This window comes from Henckelia pumila, chromosome 2, assembly GCF_033568475.1.
Source record: "Henckelia pumila isolate YLH828 chromosome 2, ASM3356847v2, whole genome shotgun sequence".
NCBI lineage: Eukaryota > Viridiplantae > Streptophyta > Magnoliopsida > Lamiales > Gesneriaceae > Henckelia > Henckelia pumila.
The window spans coordinates 174,407,879-174,432,054 of NC_133121.1; the positions used below are offsets into that span (position 1 = coordinate 174,407,879).

The 24,176-nt window shown below is 37.8% G+C and overlaps 1 protein-coding gene across 5 annotated transcripts; it reads left to right on the forward strand.

The window, feature by feature from the left end:
• Positions 1-23,971, forward strand: LOC140884382 (sister chromatid cohesion protein SCC2). 5 transcript variants are annotated; one of them, XR_012150642.1, is made up of 28 exons: positions 1-346; positions 1,295-1,404; positions 2,206-2,384; positions 2,465-2,558; positions 2,645-2,901; positions 5,833-5,940; positions 6,084-6,195; positions 6,406-6,496; positions 6,596-6,782; positions 6,882-7,304; positions 7,373-7,902; positions 7,980-8,193; positions 8,263-8,313; positions 8,447-8,605; positions 8,678-8,845; positions 9,836-10,135; positions 10,435-10,587; positions 17,942-18,111; positions 19,736-19,844; positions 20,540-20,707; positions 20,787-20,891; positions 20,971-21,204; positions 21,503-21,636; positions 21,710-22,003; positions 22,088-22,439; positions 22,522-22,616; positions 22,808-22,900; positions 23,007-23,050. XR_012150642.1 is itself a non-coding variant. In XM_073291121.1 (28 exons), the coding sequence occupies exons 1-28, from the start codon at positions 120-122 to the stop codon at positions 23,455-23,457; spliced, it is 5,340 nt and encodes a 1,779-aa protein (XP_073147222.1). In that variant the 5' UTR covers positions 1-119; the 3' UTR covers positions 23,458-23,971. The 5 variants fall into 5 exon arrangements, 4 of the variants coding, with proteins under 4 accessions (XP_073147222.1, XP_073147221.1, XP_073147223.1 ...); XM_073291121.1 differs by lacking the exon at positions 22,522-22,616 and adding an exon at positions 23,242-23,971 and having other exon boundaries at positions 7,397-7,902; positions 23,007-23,132; XM_073291120.1 differs by lacking the exon at positions 22,522-22,616 and adding an exon at positions 23,242-23,968 and having other exon boundaries at positions 23,007-23,132.
• Positions 23,972-24,176: the final 205 nt, after the last annotated feature.

The following is a 24,176-nucleotide window of genomic DNA, read 5'->3' on the forward strand; positions in this document are numbered from 1 at the left end:
TTCTTACATAATTTTTCCTCCCGCCTTTAATCGTTCTCCCCCAACTCTTTCCTTCTCTCTAGGTCACCACATTTCTCCCCAAAATCAACCGTTGTTTCACTCTCAATTGACTTCCGCGAATGTCAAATTCCGATAGTGGTGATGTTCCCTGTGGAATAAACCTCTCCAATACAGTCCACTCTGAGGTGGCGCCGTGCTTGCCGCTGCCGTCGCTTCCTGTGTTCTGTGGTGCACTGGATCAGGAACTCCGCCTCTTTGATGATGGAAGGTCCAGGTGGTCATCTAATCAAGGTGATGTTCCTGGAAAGATTGCTGATCTCCTCCGAAACACTGATGTTAGTTACCTGTAAGTTTGCTTTAATGTTTCTTTCTCGTTTTGGTTATGGACTTGTAAATGTTTGGTTTTATGGATTTTAGCTTAGTGAGAGTATGATAATTGTTATATTGGATTTGGAGCTAGATTGGTTTAAATTCATGATCTACAGTTACTGGATTAGGGGGACAGCCTATCTAATTTACTCCTGGGAGTAGTGATGTTGATTGTGAGAAGAATTTTACCGTTTTAATGTTCCTGGCACATATGAACTATGAACACAACCACATGGTTTTGTATTTAGATGTGCTTTAGGAGTAAGAAAAGCTGACGGCCTGATGGTATGTACGTCTGAGTGAGGGTTCTGACAAGCTGATGGAATTTAAGCGAGTCTTTTTTTTTTTTTTAAAAAAGAAAAAAATTCAATTCTATTTGTATTCATCAAGCATAAAATGCTAATTTTTTTCAACCATCTGCTGAGAATTTTTCCTTTGCCTTTAGTAAATAATTCAAATGCAAGTTTTATATGATCGATCTGATGCCTTTATTTTCCTCAACACAATTAGTATGTTTGGTCATTTAAAATTCGAAATTGGTCCATGAAAAACCTTGCTCTTTACATAGAAATTTTTTTGTGGAAACTTTGTAAAGGAACTTCTTTGCTTATATGTTGCTTTTCCCATGTCCTGGGCTTTTCATATTTCACCTGCCAGGAAAATGGACAAGTATGAAATCAGTTGGTGAGAGTGAATTTTGTTTAAATTGCCAATTTTTTTGATTTTGTTATCGTATATGGAATTTACTTTGTGGATTGTGACATGTTCACTCAACATTCTAAAACTGTGTTTTATCTATGAGAACTGGTGTGATGTTTTTTATTCCAAAGCAGGATAGTTGTTGCTACAAAGTTTAGGAGTAAATAATTTTAGATTTATCCTGGCAGATTCCACTTGAATTGCATGTTTGAAAATTTGTTCATAGGAATCTCAAAGACCAATCAAGCATTCAACCAGGTGCTGCTATTGGGAATTCTGACCTTTTCAATGAAGTTTTGAGGCATGATCCTGATGCATTTGAGTGTGTTGCTCCAGGTAAAATTGTTCATGAATGGTTTCAAGTATTTTGTATGTTGCAGCAAACAGCAACTTTCTTGTAGGGCATGGCACGCTCTTGCCTTTTTGAATATTTTTCTTTAGTTTCATAACTCTGGATTGATAATTTTGTTTTATGGACTTGATACTATTGAGTATACAGCACTATTTAGTATACAGTAAATAATTAGTGAGCGTTGTTGTTTCAGAGCAGCATGTTGTTTTCTATGTGCTTTTTCATGAATCCAGCTTATAAACAGACCAATAGCCCCATTTCTTATATCATCAAATTTCTATTTTTCATGAATTAAATGGCCGCAAATGATTAGATATAGTTAAGTTTAAGCATTTAGGCTGGAAGGAGTTCAATGATTCTCTACCCTACCAGTCTCACCACTGCCAAGATTTGTTGAATTCTAAATTTTGCTCTCATTTAACCCAGTTTACCAATTTCAAGTTTTATTTGATAATTCTTGAAAATTTTGCTATATGATTATTGATCCATTGCATGTTGACATTGGACAGCTTACCCTACTTTTACCCTGGGAGTTGCTTATTTATAATTTTATTTCATTCAACCAGTTTGCTGTAGAATATTTAAATGAAATTCTGCTATTACCAACTTGGCCTTCATTGAGAGAACCTTAGTTACAGCTTTTCCTGTTTTCTCTCCATCTTTTATAAAGGATTCCCGGAATATTATGTAATTGCAAACTGTTCACTTTTCTGAAAGGTGTCACGTGTGCTAAAATCGGCAATGGCTGCCTGGCTCATGCTTATTTTACTTTTCAAGTTTCTCAGGTTCTTTTGAGGAGCCGATGTATAGAAGTGATTTAACTGAATCAACGCCCTTGGAGCAGCACATGCCTGTGCAGAGTCAGTTGCAGAGAGACTCGGATGAAATGAGGAGAGATGCCAACCAAGTTCAGACAGACTCCATCGGAACTAGCAAAAACCAGCAAGACCATTATGTTGACAAAGTAAGTTATGATACCTACTTCAACTGTGATGTAATGTCTTTTTGTTAGCTAAATGCTTTTTTTTGCGGGTTTATATACAGAAAACTATAAGTTCTTCCAGAAAGACAAAAGTGAAACAGAAAGGAAAAGATGGTTTTTTATCAGCGACTTGTCCTGATTCCCGTGACTTTCAAGGTATTAACTTTTAGTTTCTACATCATTGTGTTAATCATGTCTTTATGTATATGCTTTAAGGAGCAGACCATGATCGCTTTCCACAGACGCAGCTATTGCAGGCTTTTGTGAAATGTTGGAGGAATTATGTGGCAGAGCAGAAGTTTTTGGCGAGGATCGAGATGAAGCAGAATTGATACCATTGTCTTTTGCTGATCTTAAAGCACTTACCAATGAAATTATGTCCATGCGAGCCAAAAAAATTCTCCATATGGTTCATATAGATCTTCTTTCAAGGACATTGAAGGTTTTAGACTACCAGATTCACCGAGCAGAAGGACTATCAATAAATTATAATGACCACGTAAGTTTGCAATTTTATTTCCATGCTGAGGTTCTTGATTTTTTTCGAAGAAGTTGCCAAGGGTGATCATTCTGGTGTGCAGTGGGAGGGGTTTCTTGTTGGTTTGATGTACCGCTGTCTAGCTGACATGTAATTCTTTTCAACTATTTGGCCTAATCCCTGTACAATGGTGTGGTCTGGGAGTCATATTTTTTGGCCCAAGTTCTCATTATAAAGTCTAATAATTACCTATTTCCTGGGCACTGGTGTGGTCTTGGAATCCCTTATTTGCTGGCTCAAGTAATTTCATTTCTTTTTGTGAAATATTTGTGAGTTCCTATTACTCATTTCCTTGAATCATTTTGATTTGAACTTTGTAAAAGGTCAGTTAAGATTCACGGTGGCTCTCCGCAGATTTTTCTTTAGATATTTAATTTTAACTCTTTGATGCTTATGCTTTTGAGCTGCCTTTTTTTGGTACCGTAAAGCCAAGTGCAAGGTGCGAAGGGAGTTTGTTCTTTAGTGAAGTGAAGCTCCCTAAATGACGATATGCTAGAATATGTACATCTGGAGAAAATTTCAGTACATATCAGACATCATGTACTCTACAAATTATTAAAGAACATATTAATTGAAAAAATGTCCATTATCTTGCATTTTGTCTTTGATTACCATCTACATATTGAAGGTGCGCTTAAAAGTGGTCTTCAGCCTCTTAGCCACACCACGAACTTGGCTTATGGGCAAGGCCTGGGCTATATTAATGGCTATGCCTTACCTTGGGTTGAGGTGCAATGGCAGAGCCTTGACAAGCCTAGGCATGCCTTGTGCAGTTTCATTAACTAAGATAAGTAGTGTTCTGCATTTGCTTCGCTTCACCACTTTTGCTGGTTGACTGACATATTTTTATGGGACTCAAGGACTGTCCCACTGACCTGATATTTTTGTTTGGATCTATCTGTGATTTAACATGCAAAAACTCTTGGCATGCCTGTGTAAGTGTTGAAATTCATAATTTAAACTATGTGCACACATAATTAGATGTTCGCAGGAAAAATAATTTGTTGTTGTGAACTCTCGCTGTCCTTTTACACTGTCAAAGTTTGTGGTGAAATGAGTATTAATCAATTGATGCATTATGTTATGCTGTTGAAATGTGTTAGGGCCCTTAGGAACTCCTCGCAGTTATGGCTATGTTAACCATATGGCCTCCCGGAGTTCAGAGAAGATATCCAAACTGAAATTTGTGTCATGCTCGAGCTAGCTGTTATGACAGATCTCAAGAACCTGCAGCACGGTTATGTTGGACTAATTAAGAAGTAACTTAAATAAATGTAGAAACATAATTACTTGGTTTGTGTGGTGGACAAATTGATTTATGCCCAACTTATTCTCCATAGTGATCACTGGGTTTTGCTATTGGTATTTTTTTTGTTGTTCTGCACCACCCAAAAAATATATCTTGTAGTTGAATGAGGTCTGCATGCATTAAAGCGGTTCCTTCTTTACTAGATAATATGTCTCCTTGTTTGTGTTCTCTATCCATTTTCCCGTGGTCTTGATTTTGGCATGAATTCCCCTATTTTTTCTATTTCAATAATAATAATAATAATAATGATGATGATGATGAGATGATGATGATGAAGTGATGATACCAATTGAAAGTAGAAAGAGAGTTTTGTTTCTATGCATCAGTTTGTTGATGTTTAAAGATTGATAAACTCAAAAGCATTACACCAATTTTGTAATCTTCATGCTAAGTAATTCTACAAAATCACCAATCATGATGGTATGGAGAATTTGTTTATTTGAGTTATTTCATTAAACACTTTTCAATGGTGTATCAAGTCTTTAATATTCTTAGATTAGATTCAGTAATTTAAATTTTCAAAAGAATGATATTCAATCTATGCCAGTCAATTTTGCATTTCATGCATTTGAATTTGCCTGTTACATATAACATGCCTAGCTGATCTATTCTGTAGTCTGCAGTTTGTGGTTTATTAGCATATAAAAAGTATCAGAAAAAATCCCCCATAAATGTCTACCTTGGTGATCTTTTCATCATTAATGGTCGTTCTGACCCCGGGGCGGATACGACCTTATTTGATACAGCTTGAGATACTACTCCGAATGGGCTTGCCTTGGCACAGCTCTAAAGGCTTTCACTTTCATACACGTTTCGATTTCATAACAGAAATCCTTCTTGTCTTAGTAACCAACTCCAATAAACCCTATCTCGCATATACAATTATAGAGCATGGGCAACGTAAATGCTAGATTGCACGGCTGTTAGATTCTCTTTTTTGAAGATCTTAGCACTGGTTTCTCTTCGAGGAAACTAAACCACCATGCGTTGATACTCCTATCCCATATACATGGTTTCATGGCTGCTCAGTAAAATCTAGGCATGTCAAAACTGATGCCTGATTTTATCCGAAGTAACCAAGTCATCCACCAATGACTGTTTGCTCAGCTCCACATCGGTTGTTGCTTTTGAGACTCTGCCATGGATGAAGGTTGACGTCAAGTATTCTATGTTGGGTCAGATTTCTATCCACATTTTCCAACCATATTGTGAGAAACTCACGTGATGAGGATCTTTTATGTAGTAATAGTGCATATTCTAATTGAGCTTTACTGAATCTACTATGGAATGTTTTGCGCTTTTCATAAAATCAGATTGTTTCTTATTTTTATGTACCTTTGCTGGATAGTTTACGGTTCTGGCCTTGTTTGCTTAGGGATTTAGTTATTGATTGAGTTTCAATAACCCTTTCTAAGAACTAATAGTGGGGTGGAGATTATGGACTCCCTATAAACGATTCCCGAGTTGTTCTTTTCCCCTACCTTTGTCTAAGCTCCCTTCTCCACTTGTCAAGTTTACGTGGTTAGCTTTCATTTACCTATGTTCATGCTTGATGTTCATTAATTATTTTCCCTGTTTTCCAGCTGGATGCTGACATTGTATCATCCATTTATTGCTCTCTCGAGTCTATTCATGGAGCTTTAGCTATTATGGCTCATGATGATATGCCTAAACAGCTTTACAAAGAAGAGGTATGCATTAAAGTTCATTTGGTGTGATAGTGTGATAGATAATCTGGGGATGTAATCTTGCTTTCACATTCTTGCTGCATAAAATTCTGTTTAAAGCTACCAAATTATCGATCTTTTCCAATAATTTGCTCTCTCCATATCAGAATATTGAAAGAATCCTGGATTTCTCAAGGCATCAGATTTTGGATGTTATGTTTGCTTGTGATCCAGCATACCGTGCTATGCATAAGCCAACTGATAATGGAGCCATTGATGGTATGCTATGCTGCTAGCCTGTCTGTTCTTTCTGTTACTTGAGTTATTTACCTTGTTATACAACAATAATGTAAAATGACTGCTTCAGCCAGTGATTTATCTCCTCCAAAATTGCTCCTTAACTCTCTTGGATTTGAATTTATCCTAAAGATCAAACTCCCTTATTTTATTTTTTTTCCTGGTGTTCTTCATTTGCCTTTTGAATATTAGACGAAGAAGATGAAGCGGCTGATTTTGGTTCAGCAAGTAAAAAAAGACGAACCTCCAAGAGTGTAAAAGAAAAGAAATCCACAGCAAACAAGTACAATGATGACTTATATCTTTTTTTTTCCCTGATGTTGATGTTTTAGCTGTTTACAGAGGTTTTTCTTCCCAGAATAATTTTACTTTTCTTCCTCAGGGGGCTTTCTGTCGTGAATACTGTAACTCAGAAGTTGTGCACTATTCTTAGTTTTCTAAAGCAGTTTCTGTCAATAGAGCGCCTTTCTGATAGTTGCATTCTCCAACTCGTGAGAACTAGTTTGCAGACACTTTTGGTTGATAACATCCCACTTTTGCAGCTGAAAGCAATCAGTTTAATTGGTGGGGTAATGAAATCAGCTTACCTAGTACCTGTTCTGTTCTATCTCTAATTTCCTATATTTTCTGCTTGTTCTTAGTCACATTTTTGTCGAATTGGCATGCAGATATATTACACGTATACTCAGCATAGATCTTATGTGATGGATGAAACCGTTCAAATCATTCTAAAGTCACCGCTCTCTAAGCGAGTGCCAAGAACCTATCATCTTCCTGATGAAGAGCATAGCCAAATTCAGTTAATCACAGCTCTGTGCATCCAAATGGTTCAGTATAGTGCCAATCTTCCTGAAGCTGTTAGGTCTGAAAATCCATTGCTGGAGGTTTCGGTTGACCCTGGATACCCTGCCAAATGCTATGAGGCTATTACGGAATCTTGCTGCCTCTTTTGGACTCGAATTCTTCAGAGACTCTCCAGCACAAAAAGTCAGGATGCATCTGAGCTAAAAATGATAATGGAAAATCTTGTCATGGATTTGCTCACTACTCTGAACTTACCAGAGTATCCTTCCTCAGCTGCTATTCTTGAGGTACCCTTTTTACAGTTAGTCCTTGGATGGACATTTTTATCTGCTTGATACATGTAATATTTTTGCAGGTTCTTTGTGTGTTACTACTTCAGAATGCTGGGCTAAAATCTAAAGATATAACAGCTCGGATAATGGCCATTGACCTACTGGGTACAATTGCTGCAAGGTTGAAGCACGATGCTGTCCTGTGCAGGAATGACAAATTTTGGATTTTGCAGGAGTTCATTAACAGTGGAAGTGTTGATCCAAGTTATGAAAAGGATGCATGCTCTGTTTGTAGGGGTGCAATAAGTGAAAGGTCTTTATTTGTGTGTCAAGGTTGTCAGAGAACATTTCATGTCGATTGTATGGATGGAATGGAGAGTGAAGTTCATTCTCGCAACTCAGATTGCCAGATCTGTCAGTGCGAGAGACAACTTCTTGTCTTGAAAACATACAGTGTGTCCCAGGACAAGGATGACCAAAAAAAGAATCGGAATCAGTCGAAAAAGTCTTCTAGACATGACACAGTGACAAAACAGGAGATTGTTCAACAAATGCTTTTCAATTATCTGCAGGATGTGCCATCCGAAGATGACACACATCTCTTTGCGCGATGGTAAGAAACTAAAGAAAAATTATTGGATATTTATCCTTTCAAATTTCATAAACCTATGAAGATATATTGACTTGCAGGTTTTATCTTTGCCTATGGTATAAGGATGACCACCCTGCTTCTGAACAAAAAATCTACTACTACCTCGCTAGGCTAAAATCTAGAGCACTTGTGCGCGAGTCGTCTTCATTTTCATACACTCTGACACGGGATTCGGTTAAAAAATTAGCTTTGGCGTTGGGACAAAATAGTTCTTTTGCTAGAGGGTTTGACAAGATTCTTCAAGTGCTCCTGGTAGGTGAACTTTGATTCTTTAATGAGTAAGCATTTGGATGTTTATTCTTATGATTCTACTATTATCAGGCAAGTCTAAGGGACAACTCACCAACGATTCGTTCTAAAGCGATGCGAGCGGTATGTTACAAATCTTTTTTAGATACCACACCTCGTGGCTTCCTTTTCTTCTAGTTTGTTATTTTCACCACCACCTGAGATTGGAAGATGAGAATCCTTGACTTTGTCCATTGTATACTCTTTGGAACAACAGGTTAGTATCATTGTAGAAGCTGATCCAGAGGTTTTGCGTGATAAGTTTGTCCACATGGCTGTTGAGGGGAGGTTTTGTGACTCAGCTATATCTGTTAGAGAATCTGCTCTCGAGCTTGTTGGTCGTCATATTGCGTCTCATCCTGATGTTGGTCTAAAGGTATTTCAGTTGCGGATACTTGGTTTAATATTCAAGGGGTTTTGATTTCTAACTTCTGGTTAATTTTTCTAGTATTTTGAGAAGGTTGCGGAGAGAATCAAGGATACAGGGATTAGCGTGCGAAAACGTGCTATCAAAATCATAAAGGATATGTGTGCCTCTGATAGTGGATTTTCACTATTTTCCACTGCTTGCGTTGAAATAATATCTCGCATCAATGATGAAGAATCCAGCGTACAGGTGTTTGATTCTATTTTGTTAGATGCTCTCGAAGCTACTTTTTCTTAGATGTTGAACTCTTGTAGTTGTATGTATGTTTCTTTGTTAAATTATGTCACCAAACTCATCTTCTTCTGGGGATAGGCGCCATTGCTCTGTGAATCAGGCAATGCAATATAATCCTCTACTTAAGATAATATTTTGATTAATTTCCTGATTGCATCTTTATTCTTATTTCTCTGATCAGTGTTTTAAAAAGCACTAGCGCTCTGCCTTTAGCGATTTACACAGATTGCGCACGCAAATAGCGTTGGTTATTTGGAAAAAAACGTGATTGCGCAAGCTATTTGCGGGCGAGGCGCGCCTTAGCGCAAATAGCGTGCGCTATCATGCTTTTTTTTCCAAATAACCATCGCTATTTGGTCCCATAAATAAAAGCCCAGAATTGATTTATTTGACCTACAATTTAACGCACAAACCGATTCACAAATCCCAAGCCCTACAGATTCACAACTCCTCAAGCGAATAAACATAGAGCCGGTTCACAATTCAAATTGCAACTTCCATTTTTCAGATTCACAAATTTCAACTCTAGATAATCTTGATAATGATAGCTATGTAAAGTTGGATGATACTGATTATTTTCAGATTATGTCGTTTTAGTGGTAAATGGTAATACTTTCTAAATTATATGGTTTCATGACTAATTATCTCACTTATTTTCTTATATAAGTATATTTCTATTTTCTCTACTTAAATAATTGACGTGCACAAATAGCTTACGCTATGCGCTGCTCTATTTACGCTACGCTATCACAGGACAAAAATGCTACAGGCCAATGCTACGCCTTTTAAAACACTGGTAGTGATTGGAGCACAATGATTTAAACACTTGTAAATTGGTGTGATTCTCTGATTGCTTGAACATTAGTTTGTATGTTGATCTTTAAGCTGTTTTTAGGTCCACTGTTGTTTCATTCAGGTGTGTTCTTGATGTCATTCTCCTTTCAGGACCTTGTCTGCAAGACTTTTTATGAATTTTGGTTTGAGGAGCATTTGGGATTGCAGACCCATTCATTTAAAGAAGGCAGTTGTGTCCCATTGGAAGTGGCTAAGAAAACGGAACAAATTGTTGAGATGCAGAGAAGGATGTCTAGTCATAAACCACTTGTTACTGTTATTAAAAGAAACTTAGCCCTTGATTTCTTTCCACAATCAGCCAAAGCTGCTGGAATAAATCCTGTATTACTTGCTTCAGTACGCAGACGCTGTGAGTTGATGTGCAAGTGTTTGTTGGAAAAAGTACTGCAGGTAGTGTTTTTTGGAGAAAGTGGGTTCGTATCTTGTATGCTATCTGGTTCCTTGTGTATGCTTATATTGTTTTGTTCCAATTTATGTAAAATTCACTTGAATATCTTCTCTACCCGGGAATTACCAAGTTCATGATTTTGGAAATTAATACGTCCTTTGCTTCTTTGATGAAATAATGCAACAGGAAATTATCAAGGACATAAATATCCTTATGATATCGAGCAGTCTCACTCATTTTTTTTTCTTTAAGTAATCTTTATCTGGCAAGGCTAATTGGCTAATTGGCCATGTTCTTCCAGGTTACCGAGGTAGGTAGTGAGGAAGGAGAAGAGCTCATGCTACCATATGCTTTACTATTGCATGCCTTTTGTCTGGTGGATCCTACTCTATGCGCGCCAGCTTCTGATCCTTCTCAATTTGTGGTCACCCTGCAACCATATCTGAAAAGTCAGGTCAATCAAAAATTTTTCCCCGTACCACAACTTGTACAAATGAAGATAGTTTATAATACCTTTATGTTGTGGCATGGATCAGGCAATGAATGCGTAGCAAAAATCTTTCATGAATAAATATGATGGTTTTAACCTATCAATTTTGAGATTCTTGTCGACTGCTCGCTAATCCATGTTTATTGTTGGAATTTCGCATTTTTGTTTATTGGATGTTTCTTATCACTTTTTAAAGTTGGGTGGCGGTAATGTCATCAACTAGTAAGTAGGAATCAACCTATGTTGTAAGAAATGTCTTGCAGTTACCAGTTGGACTTAATGATTTTCTTATTTTCTTACCTGCTCAACGAGTGAGTAATTGGATTTATTTTAAACATGGCGTCACTGATGTTTTCAGCTGTTGGTGATTTTAAAATCTTTTAGGACTGAATAACTATTGCAAGGTGTCTGATGTTTTTCTTTTCCCTTCTCTTTAACTTTGTACTTTCTATGAGATCAGATCCCAAGCAAATAATACTATTTATTTGATGTAAAGCTTAGTAGATTGTATAGAGTGCCTCGTGCCCTTGTCTAGATGATATTCAATTGTATGTTTTGCTCATGCATATCATATGTCTGGATTCTTTTTTGTCGTAAACAACACGCTGCTTAGTGATGTATAATTTCTTTGTTTGTTAATTACTAGCTACAGGGGTTAGATAGTTTGGACTATTGAATTCTCACTCGATTTTACTTCTATATTCATGTTAAATGCATCAGCTTTTAAATTATTAGTTTAAACTTGAGGATAGGCACAAAGGACTGAATATACATTTTATTTATTTATTATTCAGGAAACGAAATTATATCATATAAGAATCAGCTATTAATTACAAAATGCGGACAAGATATCCGTGCACCAAGCCCTTAAAGCTCAAGTTATATTAACAATTAACAATATACAAAGGCTCAATCCCTAGCTAAATCTGAAACCAAAAATCTAATAAACTCCTTTTGCTTCCTTATACATGTAGACGTCCGAATCTTGATCTTTTCCCAACACTCTTGCCTGACTTGCTATATCATAAAAAATCTTGCTATTTCTCTCCAGCCAAACCGACCAGCAAATACAATGTACCACCATTGTCCAAAAAATTATCTCCCTCCAACCAAGATCTCACCTATGATCAGTAACATATAAGTCCCTCGTTGTCCTTTGAACAACCAAACCAGACCCAGCTCTTCCAATGCTCTGGACCACAGACATCTCGTGAAAGGACAATGAATAAAGATAATGGTCCTGTCTCTCCACCTCATCGACACAACATGCACCAACTTGGGCAAAGAGACAAGCAGGCCACCACTTTTGCAATCGTTTCACAAGTTGACAGCTTTCCTTGCACCGCTAACCAACAGAAAATTTGTACTTTCGATGCATTTTCTAGATGACATGAAAGAAAGGAAATGAAGGAAAACCAATATCTGGAAAGAAAGATTCATAGAATGATTTTACCGAGAAAATCCCTGAAAGATCCCCAACTGATGCTCTAGTATCTGTCACCCCTTCGACTAACCTGATCCTTTCTAGAGACCCTAACAAAAAGCTCAGCTTGTTCACTTCATCGTCTCTCGAATCCCGCCTGAAATGCAAATCCCGAGAGATAACTGAAGAGATGGAGGAATTTTTTGATTGAGCAAAGTGGGAGGTAGGTTTGTTGTGGACCGATGATGACTGGAATAATGATGGATAAAGATTATTAAAAGAGGAATAAACCCCCCCCACCCCCCCCCACCCCACCACCAACTGTCCTCCCAAAACCTGATCAAGTTACCCCTTTTTACCACTGCCCTCACTGCTTGCAGAAAAACCGGGTAAATACTAGAGATAAATTTCCAAGGGTTTCTAAAAGTGACGTTTCTTGCTAGGCCTGCATCCCATCCATTTTCCTGTAGCTCATATTTACTCACTAAAACTATTTTTCATAATGAGTCTCCTTCATAAGATAGCCTCCACCACCACTTCTCCGAAAGATCCCTATTCCGTACATAGATGCTCCGCTCCCAACACCCAAACCCCCTTTTTCCTTCGGTTTACAGATATTCTCCCATGCAACCAAATGACAATGGGAGACCCCATCAGCTCTATCCCAGAAAAATCTCACATAATCTTCTCCATAACGTCCGCTATACCTTTTGGTATTCTAATGACATCAAATACATCGGCATAGCATTATGCACTCTGAAATCAGTGTCTACCCACCTCCTTTAGACAAAAAACGCTTTCTTCCAACTTGCCAATTTTTTCGACATATTAGAAAGAACAGGTTCTCAAAACGAGCTCTTTAGCAGATTTCCACCCAGTGGAACCCTAGATATTTGATTGGCCAAGATTCTCTCCCACATTCAATCTCCGTAACCAAACCTTCCACATCTACTTCTTCACGGTTAAGGCCCACCAAAGTACTTTTGTCCAGGTTGATCTTTAACCTGACATTTGACCGAATTGGCTTCAATAAATCGACCAAAAACCTAAAATGGTCAACATTCTTTACAAAGACTAGAGTGTCATCCGCAAATTGAATATGAGAAATCTCTACTCTCTCTCTTCCTACTTGCAAACCCCTGATGAGGTACATTGACTTAACCATTTTAATCAACCTGTCTCAACACATCTGCTACCGAAATAAACAAAAATGGTGACAGTGGATCATCTTATTGAAGAATTTTTCACCTTTAAATTTTCCCTGAGGCCTACCACTAATAAAAATTAAGAATGACAAATTCGATCCACATCCCTTGATCCATTTCTTCCATCTCTCACCAAACCCCTTCTTAAACAAGACAAAATCTAAGAATCTTCAATCCACATTATCGTAAGCCTTCTCAAAGTCGACCTTAAAGTCCCACCCCTACTTCTTTGCTCTCATCTCCTCTACCACCTCGTTAGCTATTAGACAATACTCTATTATTTGCCGACCTTCGATAAAAGCAATTTGATTTTCAGCTATTATGGAGGATGGAACTTTCTTTAATCTGAGAACTATGGCCTTTGCATAATCTTGTACATACTCGTTGTCAAGCTAATAGGCCGAAAATGAAAATCTCTTACCTTAACCGACTCTTGTTTCTTGGGGATCAAACATATGTATATCTCATTAGCAATACCACCAGTAATAGCCCCTTTCAAAGAATTCATCAAACACGTTCATCAAGTCCCCTTCGTTTATCTCCCAACATGCCTAGTAAAAAGCCATCGAAAGTCCATCTGGGCTCAGGGCCTTGATCTGTCACTCTCAAACACCGTTCTTTTAATCTCTTCCTCGGCGAAAAGTTTTTCTAGTTCTAATCCAGTCTCACCATCAATACTGCCGTAATCCACGCCTTCAATGCCCTGCCTTTCTCCATAAGGTTTATTATATAGATTCCTGAAGAAATCCAGTATTATAGCCTCAATCTGCTCACCATCTGATGTCATCAACCCGTCATCCCGTTCCAGTTTATGCTCTTATCAGCCTATGTTGTTCAACCATGATGCAACCGTCGAAGTAAAATTCTTATGCTCTAGCCACAAGTTCTCTGTTGGACCGCCCATGATTGGGCTGCCTATAGTTAGGCCACCCGTTAATATCTCCACGCTTCAGATGTTCATTCCTGGGGGTGTGTTGAAATATTGTCGCACATCGGTAGGATAGAGTTCCTGGGAGCACTTAATATAGACAAGGGCAACCCTCACCTCCAGAGCTAGCTTTTGAGGTGAGTTAGGTCCAAGTTTCATTTCTAATATGGTATCAAAGCCCAAACCCTCCGTGTGTGTTGGACCGCCCATAATTGGGCTGCCTATAATTAGGCCACCCGTTAATATCTCCCACGCTTCAGATGTTCATTCCTGGGGTGTGTTGAAATATTGTCCCACATCGGTGGGATAAAGTTCCTGGGAGCCCTTAATATAGACAAGGGCAACCCTCACCTCCAGAGCTAGCTTTTGAGGTGAGTTAGGTTTAAGTCTCATTTCTAACATTCTCAAATCTGAAAGGAGTTGGATCCCATTCCGCCTTTGCCGTATCTAAAATTCCGGTAAATGATCTGAAGTTACCCTGGGCAATACTGTTTGTCTATAGGATGGAAAAAGGTCCGACCAACCCCCCAAGAACAAAAATTTATCCAACCTGCAGCAAATGGGGATAACCCTGAAGTTCGACCAAGTAAAAGTTACATTCTACAAAGGTGGATTTCACAGTTCCAACTCTCTAACCAAAGAATCAAAGCATCTCATGCTATTAGTCAAAGAGCTACTATTCAAATTTTCACTTAGAGTCCTGACAACACTGAAAGCACCCCCTACACACCAATGCTCACCGCAAATTACTCTTTGCCCTGCCAATTCATCCCAAAACACTCATTATCCCTTTCAATTTCTATTGAGACTGAAAAATCTCCCATCAGATTAGCCCTAACCAAGACCGATCTCGAGTCCCATACCACCAAAATTCCCCCTGATCTGCCAGCAGCTGGTACACTCAACAAATCTAGACCTCCAGATGCTTGCAATAAATCTTCTATCTACCACCTGTCTTTTAAGTTTTAACTTCCTTAATAGCAACTATATCCGGTCTCTCCTTGCGTAGAATTGCTTTAATTAAACTCCTCCTTCTAGAACCCCCTCTCTTTATGTTCCAAGACAAAAATCTTCATTTAACCGCTTTGGATTTCCTGTGAGTCACTCATAATTGATTCCGAAATTCAACTGTTTTAATTCCTTGGAATTATTAGACCTAAACTTTCTCCATGCTTCATTCACTGAGGCCTTAGCCAAAAGATTTAGGCCCCGTTAAGTTTCAAAAGCCAGGCCAAAAAAGCACTTTTTTAAGTGCTTTTCAGTTAACAAGGTGTTTGGTTGACCAAAAAAGTGCTTAAATAAGCACTTTTTTAAGTCAAAATTAGAGCTTTTTCAAAAACTAAAAATTGCAGCTTTTAAAAGCACTTATTTTAAAAAATCTCTACAAAATCCAAACGGGCTCTTACTGCCCGAGCTAGCCTCCTTTTCTTTAAATCTTTCCCTGTCTTGAATATCATTAACAAACACATCCAACCTTTGGAGATTATGCGTGCGGCCAAAACCAAATGGGCCAGCCTCCTCTGGAGTCTTTGATCTAACCTCATCGTCTGTCTTCATTACCCTCTCATCACCTGCATTTCCATAACGTCATCCACATCTCCAGCCTCATTGTCACTCCCAAAATCTGCAATGTACTTGTTCGAGCTCTTGTATGATCTCTCCATTAGGTCCCTCAGATACACCTCCCATATTTCTCCACCCTACTGTCACTTTACTCCATTTCTTACCCCTGGAGCGTATGAGTGGCTTTCATAGCTCTCATATGCTGCAACATTAACAGAGTCAACCACTATATGAATATAAAAGATGCCAAATTGCGTTTGGACCTTCATCGAGCTATTAATAAAGTCACCTTCCAATCCTACAACTTTGATTTTAATAGCAGAGAGATCCTTAAGCGCAACAGAGTCCTGACTTATTTCCAGAAGACCCCCACACTGATTTCCAATAGACTTAAACATCTCTGTCGACCGCAGATTCCAAGGAATGCCAAAAATCCTGACCCAACTGCTGCAACACTCAAATATTGTTTACTTTGTGTTAATCTCCTGCCTCCATTTTTCGAAAGACAATGTGACTCTCTTTGGAAGAAAACATCTCCCCAACCTCAAATAGAAAGCAGTATCCTCTTCATTGTTCGGCCACCACACCACCATGTTGGCTGGAAACGGGAATAATTCAATATGCTGCTTTACTGCCTTTCCAAGAGCATCCCTAACCAAGTCCCATGACATGATATCTCTCTCTTTAGTGATGATCATTGCTTTGCTCCAAGTCTTATCCTTGCAACTATGCTGATTTCTTTAACCGAGTGATTTGAAGGGGCTGGTTTGCTCTCTCCATGACACACAACCTTGGGCTGTTGACCATAGCGACATCGACCAATATATGGATGTGCTGAAATTCCTTTATTCCCTCTTTAACGGTTTGGGCAAGTGAATTGCCAAGCATCTCCATCCCTATAGCGCACTTCCTCTCGGAATTATGATGCATTGCTTGTTTCCTTGTTGGAAAAATCTAGTCACTTCCAAAAAGCTTCCTCTGACATATACAAATCTTTGAACCATAAAAATTGTATTGCTGCCCCTGAGCTTGTACTTGTTGAAAACCTGACAAGATTTGGGATTGTTGACATAATCCAAAAAAATGGTACACATCCACTGGGCACTGCCGAAGTCCATTCCCATAATGTAACTTGCATTCCTAGTTCTCTCTGTCAAGCAAATTGAGGATCCTCCAACACCCAATCTGATTAGAAACAGCTTCTGCTCCATGTTAAATTGTTCCTCCCATTTAAACATAGTGAGGATCATGAATCACCCAACGAACTGATCCTTACTCGGATAGCTCTTCACAGGAACCTTTTTAGGACCCATCCGTAACATCTCTGAATGAGAAACAGAAACTGATGGAGTACAGGATGTAATCAGTCGAGAGCTCAGAATCACAGCAATGGAACCACAGCTAGGAGTATTCACAAGCTATCTGCAACACAGAACAGAAGCAACAGGCCTCTGCGAGACACCACTGAGGCTAGACGACCAGGGAAGCTAAGAAACCTAAAATAGATACATAAGGGAAGGGCATGGCCAAGGAAGGACCGGAAGGCTAAGAAAGGGCCAACGAGGCTAGAAATGAGGAAAGGAAGAGAAAGCGAGCTAGGGCTACGGGAAAACTGGGAAAAAAACGATGTAGGGCAAAATTGAAGGAACAACTAAGCTGAGGGGGCTCGGCGGGGACCGGCGAGGCTAAGGGATGGTCGGAAAGGTGATACAGACGGCCGGCGAGGTTAGGCTAGGGTCGAGGGGAAAGTACAGGTAGAGGCGAAGACCAAGCCATCCCCTTTCCTGTAGAGAGAAAAAAGTAGAGGACGCTCTAACATGTATTAAATATTCAAAATCCACCTTGCAGGTTTTCTGTAGTGAATAGACCACAAGCTTTCTGATGGTATATTTCCCAACCTTTCTCAAAATTTTATCTCGAGCAGCCAAAAGCACAACCAAAACTCCATTTTATTTTAATTGAAACTGGACTTGCTATCCTAAGGTTGAGATGTAATCAGAAATCGGGTGTCTTAAGAGAGTCATGTTTATAATTATTGAAAATAGTCATTAGCATAGACTCGTGAATGGGAGATGCAAATATTTGTGTGAGGCCGCTGGTATTTATTTCCCGATCTTGCTGAAAATCATATTAGCAAAACATTCTCGAAAGTTTTAATCAAATTGAGAATGAGTTAACACGGTTTTTTTCCTTTTGCAGTCTGACAATCGGATGACCGCACAGCTATTGGAGAGCATAATATTTATAATCGACTCTGTCTTGCCTTTGTTGCGCAAGCTTCCTCAAACTATTTGTGAAGAACTTGAACAAGATCTAAAACAAATGATTGTTCGACATTCTTTCCTGACAGTTGTCCATGCTTGCATCAAGTATTCTACTTTTCTCTTTGATTTGTCTTTTGGTTTCTATCAATAGAAAATGCATTTACTCCAAGGATTTTGTGCCTCAACCTCTTCAATAATCAGAACTTTTACTACATCCTGTATGTTCCTTTCTGATGATTGAAGGCTGTTTAGTTGAGAATGATAAAAAATTTTTGGAGACTTTTAAGTATAATAATCTATTACCAATTTTTTGGGTGAAGGAAGGTATTCAAGGCAGCTTTCTAATATTGGGATTCGCTGTATTTTTTTTTTGAGAAAAAGTAACTATTTTGGTTTTTTTGGAAGGTTTGATTTTCAGTATGTGAAAATATGATTCTTTGATCTCTGCACTGTTCGTGCTTTGAATTTCTCAAAAGCTTTTGTAACTAGAGTTTTATGTATTTTTTGAAGGCATTAGTTTCAATGTTTTTTCCATCTTCCACAGCACAACATTTTTAAGAACAACAATTTATAGATTCTTGGCATCATCTAGCATTTGTTATGGTTAAATTATTAATGTTCTGGGTTGTATTACAATTAAGGCAAAAATTTCCTTGAATAGATAGACATGTGAAACAGTGTAGATATTTTGGAAACTTTTAAGTATAATAATCTATTACCAATTTTTTGGGTGAAGGAAGGTATTGAAGTCGGCTTTCTAATGTTGGGATTCACTGTATTTTTTTAGAGAAAAAGTAACTATTTTGGTTTTTTTGGAAGGTTGGATTTTCAGCAAGTGAAAATATGATTCTTTGATCTCTGCACTGTTCGTGATTTGAATTTCTCAAAAGCTTTTAACTAGAGTTTTATGTATTTTTTGAAGGCATTAGTTTCAATGTTTTTTCCGTCTTCCACAGCACAACTTTTTTAAGAACAATAATTTATAGATTCTTGGCATCATCTTGCATTTGTTATGGTTAAATTATTAATGTTCTGGGTTGTATAACAGTTAAGGCAAAAATTTCCTTGAATGGATAGACATGTGAAACAGTGTAGACAGTTGCTTCATCCAGTGAAAATTCTTTTAATCTCTCTTCTAGTCCTTCCCGTTCTGAAAAATGACTGAAAATCTTGTTTGCATGGAGCTTAACCGAATAACATAGCTTTTTCTTATAAAACTGAGGGCCTCTACATGGATTAAGAATCATAAAGAGAGTGCTATGCTCTAGTGGGTAATAAGGGTTCCGTTTGCGGATATCTTATCCTCTTTTTGTATCACATGATCTTATATATATATATATATATATATATATATATATATATAAAATATGATCTCGTTTCTTATCAAACAAAAAAATATTCTGTTAAATAGGTGATCTGTTAGACATGTTACCTGGGGATTGTTGTTAGGGAATTTAAGATTAGTTCACTATTAACCTGAATGGCGGCAACATTATTTTGAAAGGTAATTTGTTCTGTTGACCTGGTGGGGAGACTTTCCTTACACTACATATTTTTTTCTCTGTGGCTCTTGAATACTATACTTTGTTCTTAAATTTGTGAGTTGTATGGTAGCTGAAGGATATGACTCTCTCTAATTCTTAAATAGATTTTATAAGATACGGATCAGTTTCAGTTCTCGGTAATGCTACATTTTCTTGCATCTGTTTTCTGAGGTCTCGATTATCAGGTGTTTGTGCTCCGTGGGCAAGATAGCAGGAAAAGGAGCACTTGTGGTTGAATATCTTATTCAGTTGTTCTATAAACGCCTTGATGCATTGGGATTTGATAATAAGCAGGTTCCTGTTTGCCATTCAAATTTTAGGGTTTCAATTGCCTGCCTTTTGTTCTATCTTAACTAATTATACTCATTTCTAATGCTTAAGAAAACATTTTAAAAAATATTTTTGGTTAATTTACCTGCTTTGGGGTTGCCCCTTAGATGCTCTATTTCTTTTTCTATTATCCGTTCCTTTGCCATATCGTACATTAGTTTTTGCAATGCCATTGCACACACGTGCATCAACTTCTCCTTTACAGTGATATTTGTGATTTGTATTTCTTGATTATTTTTCCTAGGAAGAGTGATTCCTGATATTTTTCAGATAGCAATCATCACATGTTATCATTTCTCGTTGTTCCAGAGTAACATACTTTTCTAATATAACCAATTATTTATGACATAGCAGATTGTTCCTCTAGGACACAGTTGTTTTCAACTTTAAATTTGTTAAATATATGTAACATTTATTGAAACACATTAAGCTTAGTCTTGTCTTGGAATGATAGATGTTTTGCTGCTTGTGCATTTATGCTAACCTAGGTACATCAACCCAACTGCAATTGCTGCTAGTTTTAGTCATGTTCTCAGCCAAATTATCTTAAATTGTCTTGCCATTCATTCCTTCACACAGTTGTTACTCTTTTCAGTTTTTCACTTGCTTGAATATCTCAAGTTTCGTGAGCATATGGTCACTAATGTTTATCTTTTCAGCAAGTAGGTCGGTCACTTTTTTGCCTGGGGTTGTTAATTCGCTATAGTAGTTCTCTGTTGGGCGCATCTTCTTCCAACACGAGGATGATTGATGTCACAAGCAGTGTGGACTTGTTTAAAAAGTATCTTCAGGCGGATGATTTTATCATTAAGGTCCGCTCATTACAGGTATCCACTGTTCTGCTGAAGTTTTGTAACATATTTTAAATATTATAAAGTTCATTTTGTAATTTTGTATTTTCTTCAGGCCTTAGGCTATGTTTTAATTGCTCGGCCTGAATTTATGTTTCAAAAGGATGTTTGTAAAATCTTGGAAGCTACACTTTCCTCTAATACCGATGCTCGTCTGAAGGTATTCTTGTTTTTGTCCATCCCGCCATGGCACCATCCCTTTTTTCTATATTTTGTTAATGATTTTTTTGGTTTGCCAGTTGCAATCGTTACAGAACATATATGAATACCTTCTCCATGCGGAAAGTCAACTGGAACCTGATAAAGTTAGTAAAAATGAAGTTAGTCATTCGACTGATGGTGCCCAAAGTGTGCCTGTTGCTGCTGGTGCTGGTGATACTAACATATGTGGTGGTATAGTTCAGCTGTATTGGGATAACATCCTAGGGAGGTGTTTGGATGTGAATGAACAAGTGCGCCAAGCTGCTCTAAAGGTCTTATTATTTCTTTGGTTCCACCTTGTAGTCATGAGATACTCTTGACACGCCACTCCAACGCAGCACACGCACTCGCACCAAATCCAAATGAATAAAATAAAATAACCTAAAAGTTGTTTTTCCTTAATGTTGCCATGATGGTGATTGGATTGATAGTTCAACACCTGAAAAACAGTTGCAACATTTTGGTCCACAACCAACTTTGGGAACTCATGCTTTAACCTTGATGATATATCAGAATTTCCCACAATAATCATTATTGATTCAGTTTTGTTTGTTTTTCTTTTGTACACAGATTGTGGAAGTTGTGTTGCGTCAAGGTCTTGTACATCCAATTACTTGTGTTCCATATCTCATAGCTCTTGAAACAGATCCTCAGGAGGTTAACTCAAAGCTTGCTCATCATCTGCTGATGAATATGAATGAAAAGTATGTTCATTTATGTAATATTCATTCATTACTCTCTGCATCTTGAACTGTTGTTATTGATTGCTTTCTTCAGGTATCCAGCTTTTTTTGAAAGCCGTCTGGGAGATGGGCTTCAGTTGTCATTTATGTTCATACATAGCATGAATGATTCTATAGCAGAAATCCCAAACCATAAACTTCATTCCATTGTATCCAATAGTGTGAAGGGAAGGTCTGATGCTGGTACTTCAGCTTATGCCCGTCTAGGGGTTTCTCGGATTTACAAGCTCATTCGCACAAATCGTGTTTCGAGAAATAGGTTCATGTTTTCAGTTGTTCGCAAGTTCGAAATGCCTAGGTTCAATAATTACGTTATACCTTTCCTCATGTGAGTTATGTTACTTGAACTATTGTCATTTTTATACTTGCTCATACATAGAAAATACCGTTCAGATTATATTTGCTTCCACAGGTACTGTACTGAAATTCTTGCTTTGTTACCTTTTACCGCCCCTGATGAGCCTCTTTATCTGATATATACTATAAACCGATTGGTACAAGTTCGAGCTGGGATATTAGAATCAAACATGAAAGATTTCTTGCATTCGTTAGAAGGAATTTATCCAAAATGTAGTGGAAATGGGATAGTGCAGCCTGATCAAACTATTCAATCGGCCAGCGAAAGATCCATGTCCGTCGATGGGAACCACAAAATATCTGAAGAGTTCCCAGGTCGTCAGTTATCTGGAGATCCTCAATCCAAGAATTCAGATATCATGGAAGATTCCGATAGCATGCCCAAAATTGATTTGCAGAAAATCCAGGTACATCATTACTATTGTGATGAATACAAATACCGCCTTTGACTACTCTTGGGTCAGACTTTAACCTTCTCGACTATGACAGTCCTCCTTTACACACATCTTTCAAGCCACGAAGCCTACGTGTTTGTACAGAATAGATACATGACTTGAAAAATGCATTGCTGAGTGTGCCCAGTGGTAATGGATTTATTTTTGAAACAGTGGAAGTTAATGTACGTTATGTTTTAGTGTTTTACAATGGAAGTTATCTTTTCTGTTTGCACTTGTAAAATTCAATTCACAGTATGCTATCTGTTAATTGATTTTGTTCCTTTGAATTTTTGCATTTTCAAATAGCTTAGGCTTCTTCATTTTCTGACCTGTCACAGGCTGATTGTCTGGCAATCGGTGCAATCCAACTTCTTTTGAAGCTGAAACGGCATCTCAAGATTGTTTTCGACCTCGATGATGCCCGCTGCCAGGTAATGTTCTTTACATGACCCGTCCTGCTATAATATAATCAGAAAGATTGTCATTTGATTTTAAATATATTTGTTCCAAGTCTGGCTTTTTTTTTTCTTTCATTAGGCATATTCGCCAAATGAACCCACTAAACCTGGGGAGAGTTTGTTGCGGCAGAACATTTCATTTAATATTAGCGACATAAACATAGACCCACCAAACACTAGTGAAGATTTCTTGAGGAGGTATCAGGTAATACAAATACTGATTTTAAACCATTGCCCCAAATGTATTTTTCTGCATGCATTTTAGACCCAAGTTAACTAGATGTTTTGTTCCCTTTGTATATTATGCTTCTCAGGATTTCAAGAATGCATTGAAAGAAGATACTGTTGATTATTCAACCTACACCGCCAATATCAAAAGGAAACGACCCCATATAAGAAGAGGTGGGAAGGCTAGCCGAATGGCAGATGCCGAAGATGAAGATGACAATGACGATGAAAATTGGACGGGAATGAACAGGATAAATAGGAGTGGCAAAAAAGGTGGTATAAGAACTAGGCAACGGTATTAGTAGGAATACTTGTGAAAGTTAATCTAACTTGTACAGTACATAGATAGGAGAAACAAAGCTAAGTGGAGATAGAATGTGCAGAAAATTGAAATTTAGAAAATTTCTGAAGGTGGAATGTGATTTTAGATATACTCTAGGGATGAGGGGCAATTTTTTGGTGGACGGTCTCGCAGCTCTACTCGTACCAATTGAGGCTATGACTAGCACCGAAAGCTCATTGCTTGTTGGTAGTAATTTGTACAGTATTTTTACGTTCTGTCTCGTTTTTGAAATGAAATCTATGTTGTTTTCCAAGGAATGTGTTGCTAACGAAGGATAGCAGGGTCGAACCGGATCATCATTTGTAGATGTGTATTGTTATGTGAACAAGATAAAGCCCATAATTGGTAGATGGCTCGTTAGCTTTTAAAATAACTTCTTGGCCCATTGTGCTTCTGCGAGTGAGATCTCTATTCATTGTACTTTTTGAAAATTTGAACTGGTGAATTCTCATCGATGAGTCATGATTTGAGTTCTTCACGAGTATCACTGATATATTGGGGATATGAAACCGGTGATTCATGATTGACAGTTGAAATTCAATGCAAGATGTCCTGTTCTTTTTTTGGGGTTATATTTCAAGAAATATTGTAATATGAAAGGTTTAGTTTTATGAGTAATGCTAGGTGTATACTTCGGTATACACCTTCGCTTACACTTTGCATTTAAATTACAATTTT